We start from the raw sequence: 24,099 nt of genomic DNA, 5'->3' as shown, positions 1-24,099 counted from the left end.
AAGAGCCTCAGAATAACAATTCAGAGCATGAGAGCTGTTGGGTTGGTCTCTTCTTTTCTTTGGGTTTTTGATGTATAGAAAAGATTTTTAAAGGAGATCAAAGACACATGCAAATATGGGGAGTCAACTTTTAGTAATCCTCGAGGTTTAGATGTCATAACATTATTGTGACTACCAGAAGAATTGTAGATATTAATTTAATTTGACAGATAATACAGACTAAATATCCCTAGTACATTCCAGACCAGCTCACCACAGTGACCCCAACAGCAAGAACTTGGTCTGCTTATTGCTCTCCCCTGGTCTCCAGTGACTAACTATAGAAGGTTAATGTGTATCTTTTTGTGTCTTCAATTTTGGTACCCATTATCAAACCTAAATAGTTCATAGAGGTTAAATCTGTCTCAACTATTTCCTAAATGAAATTATGAATTATTTTCAAGTATTATTTTTTATTTATGTTTATGTGTGTGTATCACATGTATGTGGGTGCCATTAAAGCCCAGAAGGAAGATCTCTTGAAACTAAAGTTTCAGGGGTCATGAGCTGCCCAGTCTGGGTACTGGAAACTGCCCCTGGGTCCTTTGCAAGAGAAGTACATACTCTTAACTGCTGATCCATCCTTCTGGCTCCAAGTGATGAGTTTTTCTGAACTAAGGCAGTATATATGATAGAGTTGATAAACAGCTTATTTCCTGCCAGAATGAAGAAAGTCATATGCAAATATATATGAGCTAGGATAAAAGAACTAAATAAAAGAGTAATGTGATTATACGCATGCATCTGCTTTATATTTGCTTAGGTCTCTCTAACAAAACCCATCTCTGATGCAATGGGGTATGCAAAGGTCTTGTGCATCCACTTTAAATAGCCACATTTTATATTTAATTTGATTCACCTATGTAAGAGCTAATAAATAAGATTCAAAGGAACCCAATAAGTAAAATCTAATGGTTCAAACTAGGATATGAACACAGCAAGTTCACAGTTTCCATGATATCTCAACATTCATTAACTCAATTAGGTTTAATATGCACAACAAATTTCTAAGATTAGTGGTGATTTTAAGCCTACCACAAATACAAAAAAGTAAAAGTTTAGGTATTCAAGTTTCTTGCCCAAATCATTCAAATAGTTAATTCTCGAAAGCAGCATGTACATAGTCAAAGCCCAGTGCTCCCCACTAGTGATCACTGAGTCTAAAGGCAGGCTGTAATTGTGCTATGTAAAGTCTGTGTGCTAAAACTTAAAGACTCTATTAACTAGACAAGTCTATATTAGAGCATGTTTGAATGTTAAAGACATGTTCCAGCTTAATGGATTTCAAATATTGCATCTAGCTAGATATTAAGATCACACAAGAAAGAATAATTTACCACCCCCATCATGGGAACAACAAACTATATTACACATTTATCGTAAGTTACCCTTAGATGATATACTTGAGAGAAAACAATATTAGTCTAAATAACAGGCAAAAGAAATCCTTGCTCATGGAACATCCATGTAGTGATCCTTTGGAAAAGTTTATCATTTTTAAAAATGGCATAACGAAAGTAAGTGCCAGGAATGTTGGAAACTTTGTCTTGACCTGACTATTGATTTAGCAGATGTGTAATTATGGGAAGTTTCTTGTTCTCAATATGTATGTACTTTGTCATGTACATGGGATATGTTAAATTTTCCTAAAGGGGGATTAATGAGATAAAACAAAAGAAATAAGGTTATTAAATGGGTGGCTAGTGAAAAAGAGTTTAACCGTATTATGCTTTCAAGTGAGTATATAGACACTAGCATTGACAGACAAGCCCCCATCAGAGCTATCCATAATTAGACAGTACTCTCTGATGACAAAGGGGGTGTTCGAACCTGCTGTCACTCCAAGAAAGCTGAAGAGAATATGAAAATCTTGTCTGAAGAATTTTCACATGAATTGTTGTCTATTGATGAGAAGTTAAACAAAAATGGTTAAGCAGAAATCATTCTGAAGATAACTGCCCTGAAATTTTTAAATATCTTAAGCAATAATGCAAAAGCCCAGACAATGTATATGAAATATGAGTTAACTGATAAACAGAAGTGTACTAAACACTGCAGATCAAGAAGTACACAGTACAGTAGTAGCTAGTTGTAGCAAAACCTATTACTTATTACAAATTTCAATAAGAATGTATATTATTTGTGCCTGTCTCTATATGAATAAGTGTGTGTGTGCATCTATTTATGTCTATAAGACTCTCTGTTTATTCACTGTGACTTTTACAAAAAGGACTTAGTTTTCTAAGTCTTTAGTCTTTCATAAAAATATAGTTAAATTGAAAGCATTTCTAGCAATATATCTCTATAAAACATTCCAACATTATCCCCAAAATCTAGAGAGCAAAGGGCTCAATTTGCTTTGGCAGTTTATATAATCAGATAAAAGAAAGTGAGTGCCTGGAATATGCCGGCAGCTGCCAAGTCCTAAAGTCCCAGGTAGGAACAATGGCAAAGGTGAGTGCCCACCCTGCACAGCTATCCAGGAGCGTGTCCTTCACCAACATGGACCATCGGGCATGTCAGAAAAAGGCTGGGGTGTGGAAAGTGGTGCTAGAGAAGCCACTTTGACCAAGCAAAGCTCTTGGGCTCTATGGTCTCAATTACCAAGCTCCAAGGTTTGGAAAGCAGGAGACAAATATATCTGTAGTCAAGAACATTGAAAATACAATGTAAAGTCCCAAATTTGGATCGATATCAGCTTATTGTTTAATCTTACGGGGAGAGCCAAGCAAAAATCCAAGAGCCTGGTTTCATTTTACCCTTGAAATGGTAAATATGGCAGAAACCTGCCATTTTCATTCTTTTGCTTTTTTAATTGAATATGCTTCCGTTTTCAGTCGTGTTTTGGACTGACTTAGGGAAGACACAGCCCTCCATTTTTCCATAGGTAATGTCACTTACATACAACCTCCAGGAACTTGTCTGGCCTATGATGGCCATGCATGCAGCCATGCAGTCATGCATCCATGCAACATAGCAGCACACAACACAGTGCAAAATTAGCAAAGAAAAGCCCCTGATGGCCATGCTCAGAAATTTCCCAACGGTCTCCTTACCAAACAGTGAAATCCTATGCCTGACAAGAACTCCAAGTTTGCAGAACAGGCTGAGGACAAAAGAAAAACAAAAGGAGAAAAAGGGAGGGGGAGGGGAGGTAGAAAAAAGACGGGGAAATTAAAAATAAATCAAATAAGATGAGAAGAAGAAAAGAAAGAAAGAAAAACAAGACAGCTGACCTATGAGCCGGAAAAAAGCAAACATGATGTCACGCAGAAAGGGTCGACTCTCTGAGCAGGATGTGGAGTAAGAGAGTAAAGAAAGAATTTCTGCGTCTCTTAACAAACATGGTTAAAAAAGCACATATTGTAAGTAAAGAAACAAAATAAAATAGAAAGCAAAGCTCATTAATACAGAAGCCATCTCTATAAACCTCACAAGGAATGGAACTACAGAAAAACCACATGGAAAAAGTCTAATTCAATCTGCCCAAATACACTTGGTTACTATCATGGGCCTTATTTACAAACAGAAATGTGGTGCTTTGGGCATAAATGCTACTGTAAGTTTTATTACTCCTTTATTGGGTAAAATGCCTCTTCTAAACTTCACTGTGCTCCTTATGTAAATACCAAACATCCTATGAATTTAGATTTCATGAATTAGAAATGGAATCTGAACTGATTATCTGATGGTCAGTCAGCGGAAATGATAGGTGTGATAACCAGGAAACTTCTTAACAGTGATGGATGAGTTGAGTGTCTTATTTCCCTACCTCGGGGTCCCAGGAAATCTACAGTAGCTATCAATGGGACAACTCAGGTAACCACAACATGTATTCCACAGTCAGCATCAGAACCTCAAACCTACTACCCCTCAGTGGAGATTCCAGAGCTGTGAGGGCAGGTGCAGCCTCTGCCTCTTTGCCCATTCCAAGCCCCATGGCCTCCCAAGAGTCCCTATTCTAAAGATACTCTTTGTTGATATTGATTGCTATACCTCACTTCCTTCTCACTGTCCTTAACCCTGTCCCTCAGACTCAGCACATGCTGTATAGACTCCAAGAAGCCTTTCCTGATGTCCAGCTCTCCAGTGACACTGCTATCTCCAGGTGTCCCTGCTGATGCTCCCAGGAACCGCCAATCAAGTTCCACCACAGCATTTAATCCAGCAGGTAACAGCCTCCACTCACTTCTATCTCTCTACTCTCTTCTGAGCCCTTCAGAGAACAGCTCTTGTCCTAGTCAGCACTTCCTGGCACTCTTCCCTGGAGGATTGTGAAGGCCTACCTAATCTGGGCTTCTCTAGTGGGGTGAGCTGGCTCCGCACTACCAGGCTCTCTGGGAAAGCTCCTCTTTCTAGGGTACACCAACCCTAGAGACCAGCCACACAGGAAAATAAAGGGACTAAATCCAGGAAGACGGAAGGGAAGAGTCTCACCTTTGTGTGCTGACCTCTCTTTTAGTAAATTTTAACCTGATGGCTCTGCACTACTTCATACCACAATGGATTAATCGTTTTTTTGAAAATGTATTTGTTGATTTTTTTTCCCTTTGAAACAAGGACAAGCTACACATCTCAGGCTGACCTCATACTACTCAGGGAGTCCAGGCTAGCACTGAATTCATAATCCAATTGTCCACTCCTCCTGAGTGCTGAGAGTACAGGCAGGCACCGCCACACCAAGCTGGATTCATTTATTAATGAAAATAATTACATAGGGTATTCTGTAGCTTTTCCAAGAAAATGTTCATCTGCAAATGTCTGAATGAATGTTGGGTTAGAGGACACCACTTACCGGAATAAAAAAAAAATTTAAAAATAAAGATCTCTGTATGCAACCCTTAGGTGTGAGATTTGATGTTGATATGTATAGTATTTGCACTATAATTTTATTTACTAATTTTTCTAAACAAAAGCAACCCTGACTAAGATCTCTCATCCAATGAGCTTCACAGTGGCTTGTAAGTGCCTTCTTTACAAAGACAGATTTATCTCTCTATAAAGACTGACAACACAGACCTAAAGTAACACACTATATGGCTGCATCCTCACCTGTGTTAAAGGGCATTGATTACTACTCTCTAGTATTTGTGCGAAGCACTGTGAGCTAGTCTTGGTGCTACTGAATTGATAACATTGACTATATGTTAACACGGCTTGTCCTGATGGATCCACACCTAGGCTGTGTGGCTCTTTCAGAAACAGGACAGTTCTTGTCTCTTTCCACTAGATTCTGTTCACTCAACGTGCCAGAGAAAGGTCATTCTTCCCCATCTCACTCTCACTAACCACATGTCATCAGGGAGAAAAACAGCCTCCAGGAAGGTCAATGTCTCCTTTTACGTCATCTATTTTAGGGATAGAATTTCTGGGCAACCACGGACTTGTGATTGTTACAAACCACATCCCACACATCCCTTAAAACTATTGCCTGTGACTCTGCTGTCCCAAATCTCAATCTTTGCAGACATGATGATTCTGACTTGAGACACAATAGATGCTTAGGAAAGAATTTTGAGTGCTAGGAAGTGAGTATAAAAAGTGTCTCACAGAATCAATGATTAATGACTAGGGAGAAATTAACTCAGACAAAGGAAACTACTGCTAGGAACAACCATTACCAATAAATATTAATTTAAACCAGTATTACAGAACAAAAAATGCATTTCAATGTATCCTTGTCTAGTCTTAACAGCAAGGTAAGGGTTTAGCATTTTATCTACTTGATTGTGTGTGTATGTGTGTGTGTGTGTGTGTGTGTGTGTGTGTGTGTGTGTGTGTTTGTCTATCTACCTGCCTGTATGTCTGTCTTTCTGTGTGTGCATGCACATACATGCACAGACACACAGACACATACACATACATATAAAAGTGTAAGTGCTGACAGATGACAGAAGAAGGCATGGATCTCCTGGAGGCAGAGTTACAGGTGATTGTGAGTCACCTAATGTGGGTACTGGGAATCAAACCCAGGCCCTTGCAAGAGTAATATATGTTCTTAACCATTAAGCCATCTCTCCAGTCCCTTGATCTTATTATTTGTTCATTTTAGTTACTTAAGTTGTAATATTTAACTCAACTGGTAAAAACGCTGACATCTGTAAATCTCAGGTATTCCATCCCTGCATCTCAAATAAATTGGTTGTTTGTATGTTATTGTCATGGTGCCTGATATTGGCTATTTTAAACATTTGGATCATCAGGTTTTTGTTCTCATTTTTACAACACATAAAATGGAACGAAGTACCTATAATACACTATGTAAAGAAAACAGCTATTAAAATTATACTTACTCCTTATTTGTACTATATATGTGTGAAAAGGTAGGTACTTCTACAAGTTGGGTTAATAATATTTTTAAATGCATTTGATTATGGTAATTTCCCTACATTAGATACCTCTAGCCACCATGATTTTTAATTATACAATCTATTTTATCTATCAATACACCCTAATTTATCATTACTTTATCTATTGGTTTAGGTCCCTCTGAGATTAACTTCCCATGATAGACACTAAAGCACCATCATGAAGTAATTTACTTCTACTTTGGTTTCATTTTTTTTTTGCATGTGTGCTAAGATTATTCAAAGGCATATGTGTTTCTTTTCTGGGAATGCTAATGGGAAGAGTAAATTTTACCAATCCTCTTTCTATCAGGTGCTATTAAATGGAAAGTGGTATCATTGAAAACCCCACAGTATTATTCATTAATGAGAGTTGTCAGCTAGCTTTCTAGGGCCTCACAACGACATCACTCAGTGGCAGCCCTGGAAACCTGTGGTTCTAACTTTTTCTCTGAGGGATACAAGATTGCTTACAGACAATAGGCTAATCTACTTCAGGGGTATATAGGTCTATGGTTTTTTTCTTCCAGGTTTAAGTATAATCAGCAAGTAAAAAAGGTGTGCAGTAAGAGTATACAACTTAGTGTTTTGGCATCTGTGTGTTGTAAACAGTTAACATTTCCAAGAGTAAAGCTAACATTGACTAAAAATAGAGACTGAAAATGGGAAAAAGTAGAATTTGTTTTGGTTTACTTGTATGTTTTCCTTGCTTTCTCTCAGTGTACTTTAAATTACCAACACCCTTGGGGAACAAGGTCTCTGTTACAAACAGCTAAGTGACCCCAGAAGACACAGGAGGTTCAGGATTCACCATCCTTCATGGGGACTGGGCGACTCTGGGTTTTCTAGCTGCTTATGTGTTCTCTCAGTCCACAGGGACATGGGCCCAAAGACATGGAAGAGCATCCCTGAGAAATTTGCAAGACTACCTTTTCCTCTCTAGGGAATTAAGGGAGGAAGGTCATGCCCAAGTTGGAAGGGGGGTAGTCTCACAGTGGGATGTGACCCTGCACTGCTTTTCATCCTGCCGTGCTCACTAGTGTGTTTACCAACCTCACAGGGAGATCAGTATTTAAGAAGGTGATACAGAGACAGAGAGGGGGAGAGAGAGAGAGAGAGAGAGAGAGAGAGAGAGAGAGAGAGAGAGAGAGAGAGAGAGAGAGAGAATAGTGGCATTGTAGTCAGGGAAGCAGATAATGAAAGTTAAATGAGTTGGTTCCACCCTCTCACATTATTCAAGCCTGGACTCTCACTCCTATCCACTGATGATGGTGGTCCCACTCAGGTACATCTCACTCTATCTATGACGTGATCATTCCACACAGCAGGAACATCAAGGCCAAGAGAAGTGCTCTTCATATAGTTTACTCTCTTGTATGAAAATATTGCTCAAATACATTCTAAAAATCTGGGATGGTTGTGAGCAATGCAGTGTCAGAGATCTTCATAGCTGCTAATCTTTATATAGACTGAGTCCTAGTTGAGTTTTAAGAACATACACCCCAGGAACACAGTAGAATCACACAGGGGAAAAAAGCATCTATAAAGAAGACAAGGGTTTTAAAACAAATAAGGCATTTCTAAGATGCCAGGTTGAGAGGCACAAGAGAACACCAGAAAGGTATGTTTTGTTTTGTTTCTTCACTCCATTACCATGATGGGGCTATGATTTCATTTAAATTTTTGAAAAACTAATAGTGTCTAAGTAGGGTATTACCTTCTTAAAAATGAAAGCTCTCAAAAACATTAGCTTGTCAAGAAAAAAATCAAAGCAACTAATGTTCAAAACACAGTTGTTTTCATAAATAACAAAATGGAGATTCCTCCCCAACCTTCTTGGAGTTGTTTAGTGCTAATGGGCTGGAGATAGTACCCTCATGTACTTCGTCTTGAATGGTGTCTTATTTCTTCTGTTAGTGTTACCTTTAAGCAGCAAAATCAAAAGATCTGTCTCTAACATACACATATGTCAACTTGCAGAACCTCTCCACACCTAGTGTGAGACTCAGGGGAGAAGACTCTCCTTCCAGCCCTGCTCAAGGTTCTGGGGTTCTCTGACCTAAATACAAACACAAAGGAATCAAATACAAAGCTCTAAGACCATAGCTCTGTACCTCGTCACCATCTCCTTCTCTTTGTTGGATGCGTGTCCTCCAGTGCAGAGAGGCCTGCTTGCAGCAGACAAGAAGTACAGACGGTGGTTTTTGAAATACTGATCAATTAAAGGAAGGACAACCTGAAAGAGAGGAAGAGAAAACAGATCTACAGAATGGACTACTGGGGGGGTGGTGTCGCAAGAGCTCAGAGCCCACAGAGATCTGTGCCTGTGTAATACTGCACCCATGATGATTCTCTTCTGTCATCTCCAGCTCATGTATGTGTGCATATGTACATGCTTTTGTGCATGCCTGTGAGCATGGGCAGAGCAGAGTAGGATGTGCTGTAACATAATTATGAAGAACACAACAGTTTTGAACAGTTCAGAAATATTCTCAAAATAATACATACTTGATTGTGTTCGTACAATATCGTTCAGTGACCAACAGGCTCTCAAATCCCCAGGGCTACCACACACTGAGTCACTATTATATGTGAGAACTGACAAGGATGTAGCACCATGCTGTTTGTCCTAATGTATACTGTGTGTGGTAGCTGCCTTTATTTCTGCTTTGTAGGTGTTAAATGAAAAATGAAACACGAGACCTATTCAAAACCACAGTGCTGCCCGCTTCCCTACACAACATACATGGTATCTGCCCTTTCTCAAAGCCAAGGTCCCCATTCTGTTCAGACTTAGCTCCACTGCCCTAGACTGTCTCTTCCTCCTACTCTGTGTACTTGCACACACATCTTGGTACACACAAGTTCCTCCCTGTGAAGGGCACTTCTGACTCCTCATGCTCCTCATTGGCAGACCTCAGCTCAGAGGTGCTTCATTGGGTAGGCAGACCTTTTCTGATATCCTCACTAGAGAAAAATCTTATATTCACTGCCCCTCCAAGGCATTAATTTGGATAGAACTCTCTGTTTCTGTATCTGTCTCTCTGTCTCTGTGTCTCTATGTCTACCTCTCTATCTGTCTCTCTGTCTCTGTCTCTGTCTCTCTTTCTTTCTCTCTCCATCTCCCCTCTCTCAAAACCTTTTAGTCAAAAGATAGGAAGAAATGGGGTTGGATTTTTAGGTCCATATAGTCATTTTCTGGCCTCTAGAATTGTTAGTTGCCATTTTTGCTGAATGTGGTATTTTTATCCTACCTTGTAGCACAAAACAGTTATAATGAATGACTAAATATACAATTTTATCATTCTCTTGAAAGTCATAATAGAGCCTGAATATATTGGCTGACAGACAGTAGTTACTCGATCAAAATGGAGAATGAAATTCAGTCACAGTAAACATCTCTAAGCAACAACTAAGGGTGCTGGGTAAGTAGGCAGTTTAAAGATATATTAGTGACATGAATACATATCATTTCTGATAATTGAGTGTCAAGAGGGAATTACAATCATGTAGTGACTGGAACTGATCATAGATACGGATCTATCTCTCTGTCATCTGACAATCTATCTTCTATCTATTCATCTATTACTAACATCCTGGCATAAACCACATCTTTAGATGACTGGATCAAACTATAAGTCCTATATAGAGTAGAAAGAATAGATGAGAGATCCAGTAAAAGGTGTAACTCTGAAAACAGAACCAAAAGCAGATATTAATCATTCAAAAAACATGCCACTTGAAAATCTACCAAATGTGTTTATAGAAAATGATCTGAAATATCACCAATACAACTATCCTGGGAAAAAAAACTGTCAGTAGCAGTGTGCCTTCAGTTTGACTGTGTTGTTAAGAGGCACACTTACACAAGGGACACTAATGTATCTGTGACAGTCCCCAGGCCAGTCTCCTGCCTGACACAGCTAAGGAAGTAAAGGAGCCCAGTGGCAAGGCTACACTTCCCTTAATCTCCATCCCTCCTTGGCTGAAAGAAGTGATGAATTCCCCGGTAATATGGAGAACCCTTGATACTCTTCCTATGAGCAATTTATCCTCTAAGCCTCGGCTTGTGAAAGAGCAAGATTAAGATCCCACAACACAGAATTTATGGCCAAAGCAATATAGTCATTCATACACAGTTAAGCTTATTGCCTAACAGAAGATGTACAAAATGTTAAGAAACCGGGTTGCTACTTCTATTTCACACAAAAAAAAGTCCTAAGAATTAGAACTTGGATTTTTTGGGGGGTGGAGGTAGGGCATAACTAAGTCATGTGAGAAACACAGTGGGGAGAGCTGGGTGAGTATAAGGTAAGTGTTGACCAAGAACACCACAAGCAGACCCATCTCACATGAGCCAAGCAGGTATTTCTGTGCCAGCAAATATATACTTATAGTGAGAGGAGCATTTATAGACAAGTGTATTATAAAAAGTAGTGATGATCTAATAAGTCCATTTTGTAAACACACACACACACACACACACACACACACACACACACACACACACACTGAAGCCGAAGCAAGACATGTCATATACTGTACTTTGGCAAAGAACTTGATTTCTTGCTCATATGGAAAATGTTCTCCTTTGCTTCTGCTGCCGCCATCTGTAGACAGGAAGAGATTTTTAGGTCCATGTAGAACTTCCAACATTTTAAGAAATTCGTAAAAAATGCATAGCTTAAAATGTCTTCCTAAATGTGTCATCCCACCAAACTGAAAGAAAACGCCAAACAAAGTGTTCAGGCTAACTTCAGCAATGTGAATACTCAGCTGCAAAATTAGGATTCCACTAGAGAGCAAAGGTACCCTGACCTATGTCAAAAAAGGATTTCCTATGTGAGGAAAAACCACTCTTGTTTTCCCCAGGGTTTAAAGAAAGATACAATGTTAGTAATTGATCAACCTTAGCACATTGGCTTGGAAGACAGTCTCTATTACCCACTTCATGCATACAGAAAAGGCCCATGCCTCTACACACAGGAGAGGTAATAACAACCTACAGCAATTCTGTCGATATGCAGAACTTTGTATGAAACTAAAAGTTCAGAGATGAACATAAGCATCCAGATTTTAAAAGACTCAAACTGACTTGTGCCAGAAAAAAAAAGAACTTTTGCAATTAGAAATAGGAATGATGATATATGCTTTAGCTAATCTTAGAAATTCAGGGTAATTTTCATGGAAGACATGATATTTTATGATATCAGAACAAGAAAAAGAATGTGGGTTTTTTTGTTGGTTGGCTTTTTGGTTTTGTTTGTTGGTTTGTTTTACACTTGAATTTTTCCCCTTGGTCCTAGGGATAGAACAAAGAACCCAGTACACACTCAGCAAGTGCCCTACCAGTGGACAGCATCTCCAGCCCTCTGTCTATTTTTATTTTGAGGCAGAGTCTCACTAAGTTACCTAGGATGGCCTTGACCTCATTCTGTAGCCCAGGTTGGCCTTGAACTTGCCATCTTGCTGCTTCAGCCTCCCATGTAGCTGGTATTACAGGGCACATACCTCCAGTATCCTAGCTTGCAAACGTCTTTATAAGGGACTTTCTTGTGTAAAATATATCAAGATGGCTTTGTGCACAGTCAAATCACCAAATATTTCAGGAAGTGTAAGAAATATCCTTTTGTACATTTAACATGTTGACATAATATGAACAGGTTTGGAGAGAACAGAACCACACCAGCAGAAATGAAATGGGAATAAAAATGAAGGAAGGAAATGTAAAGCAGAGATGCTAATGTTTTTATTATGGGGTCCCCTAGCTTATAATTTTCTCTACCTCTGTAAAATAACTGTGCAATGGCACAGAAAGGCCCTTTGATAAAACTCTCATCACCAGAGTATTCAAATTTTCAGTATGAAAATGCTGCTCTTAGGTAGGTGTGATGGCACAAGCCTTTAATTCCAGTACTCAGGAGGCAGAGGCAAGTAGATCTCTGTGAATCCAAGACCAGCCTCATTGATATAGCAAGTTCAAGGCCAGCCAGGGCTAGCTATATAGTGAGACCCTACCTCAAAAACAAAACAAATAAATGAAAAGTCCTTTTTGGAAGTATGTACCAAGAAAAAAAAATTTCAAATATAATTTTATGTTAAATAGCAAGAGGTTCAAAGTGTGAACAATCTTTATCCTGGTTTGATATGTTTGATTCAGGAAAAAAAACATTTTTGTGCTAGAAGGTGATTACAAACTTAGAATAGGGAAGTTTTAGAAATAACCAAACTCTGTCAGTGTCTAAGAAATTCATGTGCACTCATATAACACTATATGGCTATTTTAAAGTTTTCCAATTCAACCCACTCTCCAGAAACGTGGTTAATGGCTGTTATGCACGCCTTTGTACTGAGATGGATGGAATGTGGACACCTTGACACTTCAAACACTAGGAACAGCAAGAGCTCGACGATGACGAGCAGTAAGAGAAACCACATACCGAACTCCAGGATGTACTGATGAGCCTCGTCCACATAGCGGATCAGCTGCTGCAGGAAACTATAGGCAAATCGCTTCTCAATGGAAGGTGTGTCCAGATCCAGGTCCTTGAACCCTCTAAAACAACAAAAATAAACACTGAAGTATGTATATATGTGGTCTCTCAGAAGATAAATTTTATTTTAAAAACTACGCATAAAATTGCAGGCAACATAATATTCTTAGAGCTGATGACAAAAGAGGGGTTTACCTATAAGGAAAACTTTACATCTTGCTGTTGGGATGCCTTTCTGTATGCTGTGAATATGTGTTGCTCTGATTGGTTGATAAATAAATCCATTTGGCCTTATAGATTAATAGAAATGGGTCAAGTTATAAGAGTTAGCTAGCAAGAAGCCTGCCATAGGCCATGCAATTGGCAATTAATATTAAGCCTCTGGATGATTATTTTATAAGCAGCTGAGTGACCACGCAGCTGGGTGGTACTGGAGAAAACTTCTGGTTACATTTGGCTACCCAATGTATTAGCTCAACTCCCACCTAAAACTTGACAGAACTTAAAAAGAAATTCTAAAATTGAGCTAAGAACAGTTTTCTATTTCATGTCTCATGCAGGCTGAGATATAGAGATGCCAAGGTACAGAGACACCATGGCATGTGGGCTTGAGTGCAGCATGGTGGATTCCTGCCATGGTACACAGTGGTGTCTCCAAGCAGTGCAGCACACTGCATGGTGGATTTAGCTTTTACTCATACAGACAAAAAGGGTTTATGGTCTAGCTGCATGCTCACTGATGGTAGCATGGACCCCAGAGTTATCAGGGTAAGCATGACTCTCCTGGGTACCCCTACCATGTTGAAAAACTCAGGTGAGTGGAGTCAGTAGCCAAGGCTGCTGGTCCTAGCCTCACAGCTTAGCAGTTAAAATCTCTCTTGGTCAGAGAAGGATTACAGATTCACAATGAGACAGATTCAGATGGAATAAAATTCTAAACTGTTTATAGTGTGTGTAAATATGTACATAGGCTTAGAAGAAAGAGGAAAAGGAGGATAGACAGTTATATAAAGAAGTAGATTGCTGATATGTAGAACTGAATTATATTGCAAAATAAAAAAAGAAGTAGATAGTTTTAAAAAATAAGTCTTTAAAGAGACAATAAGAATAATATAAAAATAAGCCACATAAAGATGGAAATTACACAGAGAATCTGGATTATATTGTCTTTGGGATTTTTAACTGCAGAAAGACATTTGATTGTAAAGACTACTGAGTTAAGAAATACCTATATTTTAAAGGTACCTTGACCTCAAAGTTTGTGTCTAAGGATACGTTGCTTTAGAAAAGAGGTTCTGCTTTTGTTTCCGCAGAAGATGGGAACCTGTGGATTGCTTCCAGGCTAACATGGTTTGATCAGCCAAGACCCCCTGAAAGGTCTCCAATGACACCATGGCCCAGATGATCCAACATCCAGAACAGCTTCAAGGCAACTGGCCCAGACAATGCAGTCTCACAGACTATTCCAGTTAGGACTTGACTATAATTCTTAATTTTCTCAGGATCCTCAAAAGATTGCCAGTGCCCCCATCCAGCAGGAAGTAGTACGAGAAGCTATTCCCAAATTCCCAAAATATTGTTTATAAATATTTATTTTTATTTAAAGGAGGTTGATTATAAATACAATCTCTTTCTAAAAAAGAAAAGGATATAATATAGATACGATAGGATAAAAAGGTAGATTGAACCTACTTTTAAAGAGCAACAATTTGTTTAAAATGTTTTACATTGCTATCGATTTTAGTTTATTACAAATTTAAAGTTAATTTTTTTATACCATATGTATATTTCTACTCTCATTTAAGGTATTATGTTTGTGTAGCTCATTTGAAATTGTAATGCATAATTAAGAAATACAGGTTAATAATTAGTCATCCATGATAGTCAAACTTATAGTCATATTAGTTAAGTTTTCTAGGTATATATAGATAAATTTCAATTAGGTAGGTAATCTCCAAACACTTCAAAGACCTACAGAATATAGCATTTAAAATGTTTTAAAAACGTAGACTTTCTGGACAGTGAGACATGTCTGCTCCTGGAAGCACTGATTTACTTCAAAGAGAAAGATGGGCATCAAAGACACTCCATATGGAGTTTATCTTCTTCTTGGCAGAACTGGCCATTTGGGCAAGAAACTATTCTTGCCTGGACTGACTGGCAAAATGTTGTATAAAATGGACATACAGGACCCATAGGAAAATGACCACTGAATTTGCCAACACAAGGTGATTTGTTTTGCCTTCAGGTTCCTGCTTTGAAGAGGAGACTGCCAGACATTCTACAGGACACAGGAAAAGTGACTGCGAGACTCTAGGCCTACAGGCTGAAGATGGATATCCCAATGTTGCAGAGGAACTTTAGGTAAATGTTCAGGTAGCCAGTTGTCTCTGTCATTCTAGATTTTTAGAAGTTGCTTACAAAGTACTTCCTGTTTACTTAGATAATATTATATCCTTCTGGGGTCTTTGATGTAGTTGAAGACTAGATAGTTATAATTTTCCTTGATTATGATAAAAGGTAAATTAGGTATGAAACCTTAGACTAGCAAATGTAAGATAAATAGAATATTTTGTTTGAATTTGATAAATATAAATAGACTAGATATTGCAACTGTAATTCTTGCTTGATAAATGTTTTGTTATATGCAATTTTACTAGGTTAAAATTAAAACCTTCCTTTTTGATTAGACAGAAAAGAGGAAGCGCTATAGGATGTCTTTCTGTATGCTATGAATATGTGTTGCTCTGATTGGTTGATAAATAAAGCTGCATTGGCCTATGGCAGGGCAAGATGGAGCCAGGTGGGAAAATCCAAGAGATATAGTAGGAGGAGAAAGGAGAGGAAGGAGACACTGTGAGCCACCGGAGGAGAAGCAAGATGTGAAAATACCAGTAAGTCATGGCCACATGGCAACTTATAGATTAATAGAAATGGGTTAAATTATAAGAGCTAGCTAATGAGAAGCCTGAGCCATAGACCATACAGTCTGTAAATAATATAAGTCTCTGAGTGATTATTTTATAAGTGACTGAGGGACCACCAGGCTGGGAGGGACCAGAGAAAACTTCTAGCTACAGCATCCAATATAAAATTAAAATGAATCATTCCAATACTACATGTTAAAATGTTGCATTTATGCAAATGGGGTATGGTTCTTTTTTCTTCTTTTTTCATTTGCTTAGAGATTTTGCTGAAATAATGGATGGAGATTGAATGAAGTTGTAAAAGAAACAAACAGCTAAGGGCATTGCTGTCTCTGGTATGAGCTGTGATAGTTAAACTGTCCAATTGACACAACACAGAGTCACCTAGGAAAACAATCTCAATGGGGGATTGTCTAGACCAGGTTGGCCTGGGGGTAAGTCTGTGAGGAGATTGCCTTGGTTGACCTAATTGATGTAGGAAAACTAACCCTGAAAGTAGGCAGTATTATGTGGAATATTTTAAGATGTGTTAAATTTGTTTATGCTGTGGAACATTTGTTTAATGATGCAAAGATGTGTTGCATTCTTTTACATTGCATTTGTATTTTACATTGCATTGCATTTAATTCTGTGAAGCTGTGTTACTTTGCCTGTCTAAAACACCTGATTGGTCTAATAAAGAGTTGATAAATGGCCAATAGTGAGGCAGGAGAAAGGATAGGCAGGGCTGGCAGGCAGACAGAATAAGTAGAAGGAAAAATCAGGAAAAAAAATCGAGGAGCAAGAAAAGAAGGGTCCAGCCACCCAGCCACATAGCCAGACATGGAATAAGAAGGAAAGAAAAGGTACACAAAAATATAGAAAAGTAAAAAGCCCAGAGACAAAAGGTAGACAGAATAATTTAAGAAAAGCTGGCAAGAAATAAGTCAAGCTAAAGCCAGGCTTTCATAAGTAATAATAAGTCTCCATGTATATTTACTTGGGAGCTAGGTAGTGGGCCCTCCAAAAGAGCAAAGAGTAAAAACAGCAACAACATGACATCATTCCATGTTGTAGATTCCTGGGCTGCATAAAGGGAGAAAAAGTTTGCTTAGCACTAATCATGTGTGCATTCACTTTTCTCTGCTTTTGACAGTGATGGGACTAACAGCTTCCACTCCTGCCATCGTGTCTTCACTAACGATGGACTGCCACCTAGAACTGTGAGAGAGAATAAATCCTTTCTCCTCTAAGCTGTTTTTGGCCAGATGCTTTACCACAGCAACAGAAGGGAAGCTAGGATGTGTGTTTTGAACATACTATCCAGTGGCCCCCAGGGTTAGTCAGGTCACTGAACTTATTTTCAGTTGAAATCCCAAAGAGCATTCGGAAAGAACATGAGATGGATGTCCACTTGCCTGGATACAGCATAACCACTGATCTGTAGAAACTTGAAGATATCCTGGGCCTTCTCTCTGTCCTTGGCTTTCTCTTTGGCTGTCAGTGTGTCATAGGGCACCAGCAGGGGGTGGTTTCCTCCTCCTAAGGGAACAGCAAGACAATATACTCTGAGATGACACCCAGACAATGGTACTTGGGCCTTCTAACAGGCATTTCAAACCTGAAAATACATGTATTTATAATATCAAGTGCTGGTTACATGTGCTGTCACCATGGAAGGAAAAAAGCCAAGGGCATTCTTTATTCACATGGAGCCTAAATTTGAGGAGTGGTAATAGACAAAAAAGTAGATACAACTCAGTGGAGAGATTTTAAGACAAGCTCCAGGGTGATGCTTCATTTTTTTGTCCCAAGGAGAGAAGAAAAGGAAATATGTCTTTAATAAGAAATTCTTGTGCCACCTTCCATATCACAGTATGCATCTAAATATACAACACACACACACACACACACACACACACACACACATACACACACACACTCAAATATATATAGACTTGCTGTTAAAAGTTGACCATTATTAAGTATCTAATATTTGAAAAATTAAAAGCTTTCAGTTAGTAGCTTCTAGCAAGAGCCTGGATATCCTATATGTTTAGAACTTGTAGAAAGTAGGTATAATATAAAAAAAAATTATGAGAATCAGTCAGATGTGGAGTACATGCCTGTAATTCCAGTACCTGGAGGTGGTATCAGGAGGATCAGGAGATAGAGATCATCCTTAGCTATGTATCAAGTTCAGTGCCACCCTGGGCTATATGAGATTTTGTCTCAAAAACAAGACAAAAGAACTCATAAGGAGGGAGGGGCAAGGGTACCTCTAAACAGCAGTGTGACTGCTCTTTCATCCCTCATTTTCCCCCCACTGGTCATGTAGGTGTGGGTGTGTTATGTAGGGGGAAAGGAGGCAGCTCAACAGAAAGCTGAGTGGATGCAGGAGTTCCAAGGATGCTACCCAAAACATGCCAGTATTCATTCTGACTTGTGAACTCCTTCATATGAGAAGGCAAGGAAAGTTCAACCCTTGTCTCCATGGCAGAGCACCACAGTGCAAAACATTCCAAGTGATGGTGAAAGTGGAGAAGAACCCTAAACCCTTGCCACTGATGTTAGAGCATGGTTACTAGTCTCAGAACTTTAACTCCTCTGCTTCTCTATCTCATCATTAGCATGTTTGGGGATTAACCCCAGGGCCTAATGTATGCAAGCAAGTCCTGAGCTATTTTCCCAGGCCTCACTCTTTTTCTCTTAATGATACACATTTCTATTATGGTCTCTTATTCTCCCTGAACCTTTCATATACTCCTCTCATTCACAGAAAGAGTACCAAACACCAGGGTGAATGAAATAAATTATTTTCTTCAGGCTTTTCTAAAATGGATACATCTACAAACAGATGTGATGATGGTAAAAGAAATCAGAATGGGCGGAAATGAAACTGTAGACTCAACACTGAATCACTGAGTACTTCCAACCTTAACACACACGGAAATCACACACACACACACACACACACACACACACACACACACACACACACACACAAATACATGAACACACATACACAAATACATACAAATAATATATACAAACATACACACCTACACATATACAAACACACATATAATATGTGCACAAATTAAGGCCAAATGAGTAAGAATGCAAGAAGTTCAGTGTAGAATGCATTGGCTTGAATAATGTATTTATGTAAGTAAATTATGAAAAGATTTCATTAGCATTTTGGTACTTTTTCAAGAGGGGACTGGAGGGATGACTCAGTGGTTAAGAGAACCCACTGCTCTTCCAGAGGATAGCTTTGCTTCCCAGCACATTGCAACCACTATCTACAAGTCCAGCTCAAGGAAATCTGATGCCCTCTTCCTGCCTCTGGGGGTACTGCATTCCCATGTACACATAAATAATAGAAAAGAATCTAAAAATATTTAAAAGAAAAAGGAGAAAAGAAGGCCAGTTACTCAGGAGCCTGAGGCAAGAAGATTGCAGCCTGTGTGGGCCACATAGTAAGTTTACAGCCGGCCTCAATCTCATGGTAACTCAGTCTCAAATGTAAAGGTAAAGAGAAGGCTGAGGACATCTGTTCCTGGCAGAAGACATCCCTAAGGCAGTGCCCGAGCATTCACAATGCTTGAGTTCAATCCCCAGTACTAAAAACAAAGCCAGAGAGAGTGAGAAAAGGGCAAATGCAAGCAGGAAAGTGGCAATAACATAAGTAGTGTAAACAAAAGGCGAAGGCTTGCAATAGGGTGCAAAACGCATGAAATTGGCGAAAGTTTAGTTAGACATGAGGATTGTGGTCAGTCTAAGAAATATAATACACTAATGACAAAGTGTCTAGCGCTTTGATGCTAATTCAGATACTTGGATAGTAGTTTGAATCCAGATAGCTTTGAGATACAAAGAGGGAAAGAAAAACATTATTAAAATCCCAATGCACAAGGAATACACATTAACAGTAAAGGAAATTACAGTTGTAAGTTGGACTCTGGATGCAGGCATGTTTGAAACATTTTGGTATAATGAAGGTATGTTGGGGTTTTAAGCAAAAATGTATACCTACTTCATTGGATCCTACATCGCTACAGTACAACTCCCTGGGTTTTTAATAGATGTCTCTAGGAAATACTACCTTTGGATTCCAGCTCCATTTTCTTTTTCTTGGCCCATATGTTGTGGTAGTTTTCAGCCATCATTTCCGCCATAGCCTATAACGTACCAAATATTGAAGAGTTAATCGATTCTTCAGTGAAAAAGGATAGAGCTGTCTTCTGAAGTGGAACACACAGATATATCTTAAAGGAATAGAGCAGAATATTAATGCTGAGATGAGTCTGAAACAGTCAAACAGAAAAATCTCACTTGGAAATCCAATTCCATAGAATTTTAATGATTTGAGAAATTAGACACTAAGTATCACCAAACTGTGGATTTGATGAAAATAGCCTTTCTTATTCATTATGCTTAAATATGTCTTTTGCTAATTCAACAATGAATCTTCAAAATATCTATGGATGTGGACAGAAAATAGATATACAAATACAAACTTGTGTTTTAACTCAAAGTTTTTAATCCAACCTGTACCTTATTAAATAATAAGACAAACACTATGAACAAAGATTTTACTTCTAGGTCATTCTTTGTCTAAACCAAATGGGGAATCTTAGATCAGATGTGATCTTTTCTTGTAAACTTTTCGGGAAAATTCTAATATTCTTGTGCTCTTTCAAAGTCAAGATTAGTGTCTTTTTAATTGGTTCCTACATGAGCAAGAATGAAAAATAAACCAAACATTTTAACAGCGCATGAAGCTCATATTTATATCCTTGGTTCTCTTGAACTAACCAAGATCAATATTCCATATTAACTTACTAATTTAAGCTCTATGGAAATAAATTTTATCTTTCATTCAAAATGGTCATTTCAAAACACATTCCTTAGTGACACAGAGCAGACAGGGGCTCCAGATGAGACAAATGGAATGTGTCCAATTTCCATAGATGAACAACCTAAAATTCCTGATTATTTATTTACTCTTTTCTCATGCATTTTTATATTTATGTCTATGTGCATGTGTGTGTGTCTGTAGGTACTCACAATGTGTGTTTGCATCTATAGGTACCCACAATATGTGTATATATATGTATGTGTGTGTCTTTAGGCACCCACAATGTATGTGTGTGTGTGTGTGTGTGTGTGTGTGTGTGTGTGTGTGTGTATCTGTAGGCACCACAATGTGTATGTACATGTATGTATGTATGTGTCTGTAGGCACCCACAATTTCTGTGTGTCTGTAGGCAGCCACAATGTAAGTGTACATGTGTGTATGTGTCTATAGGCACCTACAATGTGTGTGTGTCTTTAGGCACCCACAGTGTGTGTGTGTGTGTGTGTGTGTGTGTGTGTGTGTGTGTGTGTGTGTGTGTGTGTGTAGGCACACACAGTGACCAGAAGAGGGCATCGTATCCTCTGGAGCTGGACACTTGTGAGCTGCTGATATTGCTGGAAATATACTCAGTTCCCCTGGAAAAGTGGCAAGTGCACTTAACCCCTGATGAATCTCTGCAGCCCCAAGGAAACATTGTTTTGAAAGTTGTACAGTAGCCACCTTTATTTCATCCTGAGTGGTGCTCACCAAGGCCCCCAGTGAGGCCTGAAACCTCAGAAAGTACCAGATCCTTAGTATAGCATATATGTCTCCCCCCATGCACTAACTGTGGTGCTGCCATGCTGCACCAGAGATCATCTTTCCTCCTGTGTTCCAGGCCTCACACCTCCTCTGCATCACTGAACTTACAGTCTGGAGCTATCATAAAATAAAATAAGGATAACTGAACACAAGCACTGCTCTACTTTGACAGTCAATATGATGGCCTACATGGTTAGGCAGGGGTCAGTCTACACAACATAAAAATCTGAACACAGGAAAGATTCATGTCCAGGGTGGAAAGAAGCAGGATAATAAGAGGTTAGTTACATCATGGAACTCAGAATGGGAAGTGGCAACTGCTGACCATTTCAGACCACAGGAAGTAACAAAAATCACAAAGGGCAAAACCATAGATGAACTTGGGTTATCAACATTTAGGGTACTAAAAGGTCGAGTGTGTATTAACCATGAACTCTACAGGCTGGTCATATGATGAAACAACGCACGCTGTATAATGCTCACAAAAGTGTTCTGGTTTGCTTTTCATAAGAGCTTTAGAGACTATTGTGAAAACCTGGATACTCACATGCAGGTCTCGAGACAGTGTAACGTTGCTCATGTCAATAGCACGAGGGCTATAACCATGTGCAGCATCTATAGACACCTGGATGATTTGTTTAAAAAGAAAAAGAGAAGCATCTCATTAAAAGCTGCAGAAAGAGCCTTCAAAAACTTAGGGCAAGCATCAAACAATGTTTCCTGAGGTAAAGGCAACAGGATAATTTCAAGGACACATTAAATTAAATTGTGAGTGTCTCACAATCACTTATGATTAAATAATTAATCTTAATACCTCAAGGAGAGACCTTCTAAAAAGTTAATTATTAAGTTAGAAGTATGTGATGAATCCCATGTCCTGCAGTGTGTCCCCAGCCAAGGGCCACTGAGGCCTTGAGAGCTCACCATTTACAAGCCTGTTTGTGGGTCAGTTGTGAAGAGAAGCAGGGGCCAACTCGAATTAAACAACTGTACCATGTAGCCTTTAGTGGCTTACAAGGAAATCGTCAATGACCAGACTTGCCTAATTTCTATATTTTTGCTTTTAAAAGCAGGATATAAATATTTATACTGATACCTATAGATTTCTGCTGCTCTCAGCTTTGGTCTGAGAAGCTCCTTTTACAGTGGGTAGTGGCTAACACACAGATTCATGACTGGTTTAGCACTCATATCCCTATACACACACACACACACACACACACACACACACACACACACACACACACACACACACACACACACGGCTGAGAGACTATCACAGAAGAGAGGGCAGGACTGTAGGAGCCAGAAGTTGAGGTGGAGAACTAAGAAAGGCTGTTTGATCTGACTTAGCCATTGCACACATGAACTCTCAGCAGCCGTGGTTACCTGCACAAGATCAGTCAATCCACATCCCACAATGGAGAGATTGAATACGTGCATGAAATTTTCAAAGAAAAAAAACTAGTATTTTTTAAAAAGAGAGAGAGACTAGAGAGACAGCTCAGCGCCTGCATTTCTCACCACCCACATTAGGGAATCAGGTGGTTCAGGATTGCCTATAACTCCAGCTCTTAGGGATCCGACACCCTCTTCAGTTCTCTGCAGGCAGCTGCACTCACATGTGTGCATATGTACACAGAGATGCATACACATAGACACACAAAAATAAACCAGTAAACGAATACATCGTCTTGTCAACTTCCACAATTTCACTGTATTCTATCCCTTATCTTAGTCCAACCAATGAGGAAGACATGAACCCTGGGTCTTCTTATAGATCTTAAGCTCTATTGTAAAATATTTCATCATTATGCTTATTCTTTTATTAAAAAATAGTACATGATGAGGAAGAATGAAATTCAGATAACAAGCACATGAGTCATGAAAGAGCACAGAAAGATAATTATTCTTTTAATTTTAACTCTAACATTGATCTCTCTCTGTCTCTTTCCGTGTGTGTGTATGTGTGTGTATGTGAAGGATATATATATGCATGATATATATATATATATATATATATATATACACATGTGTATGTAAAAATGTGTGTACCTATATATTAAACTATAAATGTATGTGGTATATATTTTATATATTATATACACATACATGCATGTGTAAAAATATATGTATATATATATTAAACTATAAATATATATGTGTAATAACACAAATAATCCATTTGTCACTATGATTCTCACTTGGCTTGTCTGAGAAATGCGTCGAGTCCGGTTATAAAGAGCCATACTGTCTCCCTCCCGTGTTCTCTCAATTCTCCAACCCCAAGCCAGCATCGTTTTTAAAGATTCCTTGATAGGCCAGCGATAAATTTCCTTTTCCTAGAGGAAAAAAAAATTAAAGCATTAATGGTATCATGAACCCAAAATGAAAATTCAAAATATTTAATGATTTGTTCTGAAATGGACTGCTTTCATTCAAAAACTGATTATCCAGGATATTTATAAATAAAACAAAAAATAAAAACATTCAAGGGATGTATAAAATGCTGAAGTGTTAGCCAACTAAGGCTGCTAAGGAGAGAATTAACTCTCACAAGTTGTCCTCTGACCACATCAATGAGCACGTGTACAAACAAGTGCCCATGCTCACACACACAAACACATGTAAAACAAAAATTACCCCAA

General features: G+C 38.7%; 1 protein-coding gene across 1 annotated transcript in view; it reads right to left on the bottom strand.

The window, feature by feature from the left end:
- Ryr2 (ryanodine receptor 2) overlaps positions 1 to 24,099 on the bottom strand; it is a 594,119-nt gene that overhangs the window by 129,486 nt on the left and 440,534 nt on the right. The window contains 8 exon segments of the mRNA XM_052728780.1: positions 3,096 to 3,145; positions 8,501 to 8,622; positions 10,932 to 10,996; positions 12,827 to 12,942; positions 17,205 to 17,328; positions 19,895 to 19,970; positions 21,999 to 22,076; positions 23,656 to 23,793. Of these exon segments, the coding sequence (XP_052584740.1) occupies positions 3,096 to 3,145; positions 8,501 to 8,622; positions 10,932 to 10,996; positions 12,827 to 12,942; positions 17,205 to 17,328; positions 19,895 to 19,970; positions 21,999 to 22,076; positions 23,656 to 23,793 (769 nt within the window).

The sequence above is a fragment of the Peromyscus californicus genome, unplaced genomic scaffold (genome assembly GCF_007827085.1).
Source record: "Peromyscus californicus insignis strain IS unplaced genomic scaffold, ASM782708v3 Scaffold_8__1_contigs__length_139910024, whole genome shotgun sequence".
In the NCBI taxonomy this organism is placed as follows: Eukaryota; Metazoa; Chordata; class Mammalia; order Rodentia; family Cricetidae; genus Peromyscus; species Peromyscus californicus.
This window is presented reverse-complemented; position numbering and strand designations above follow the sequence as displayed.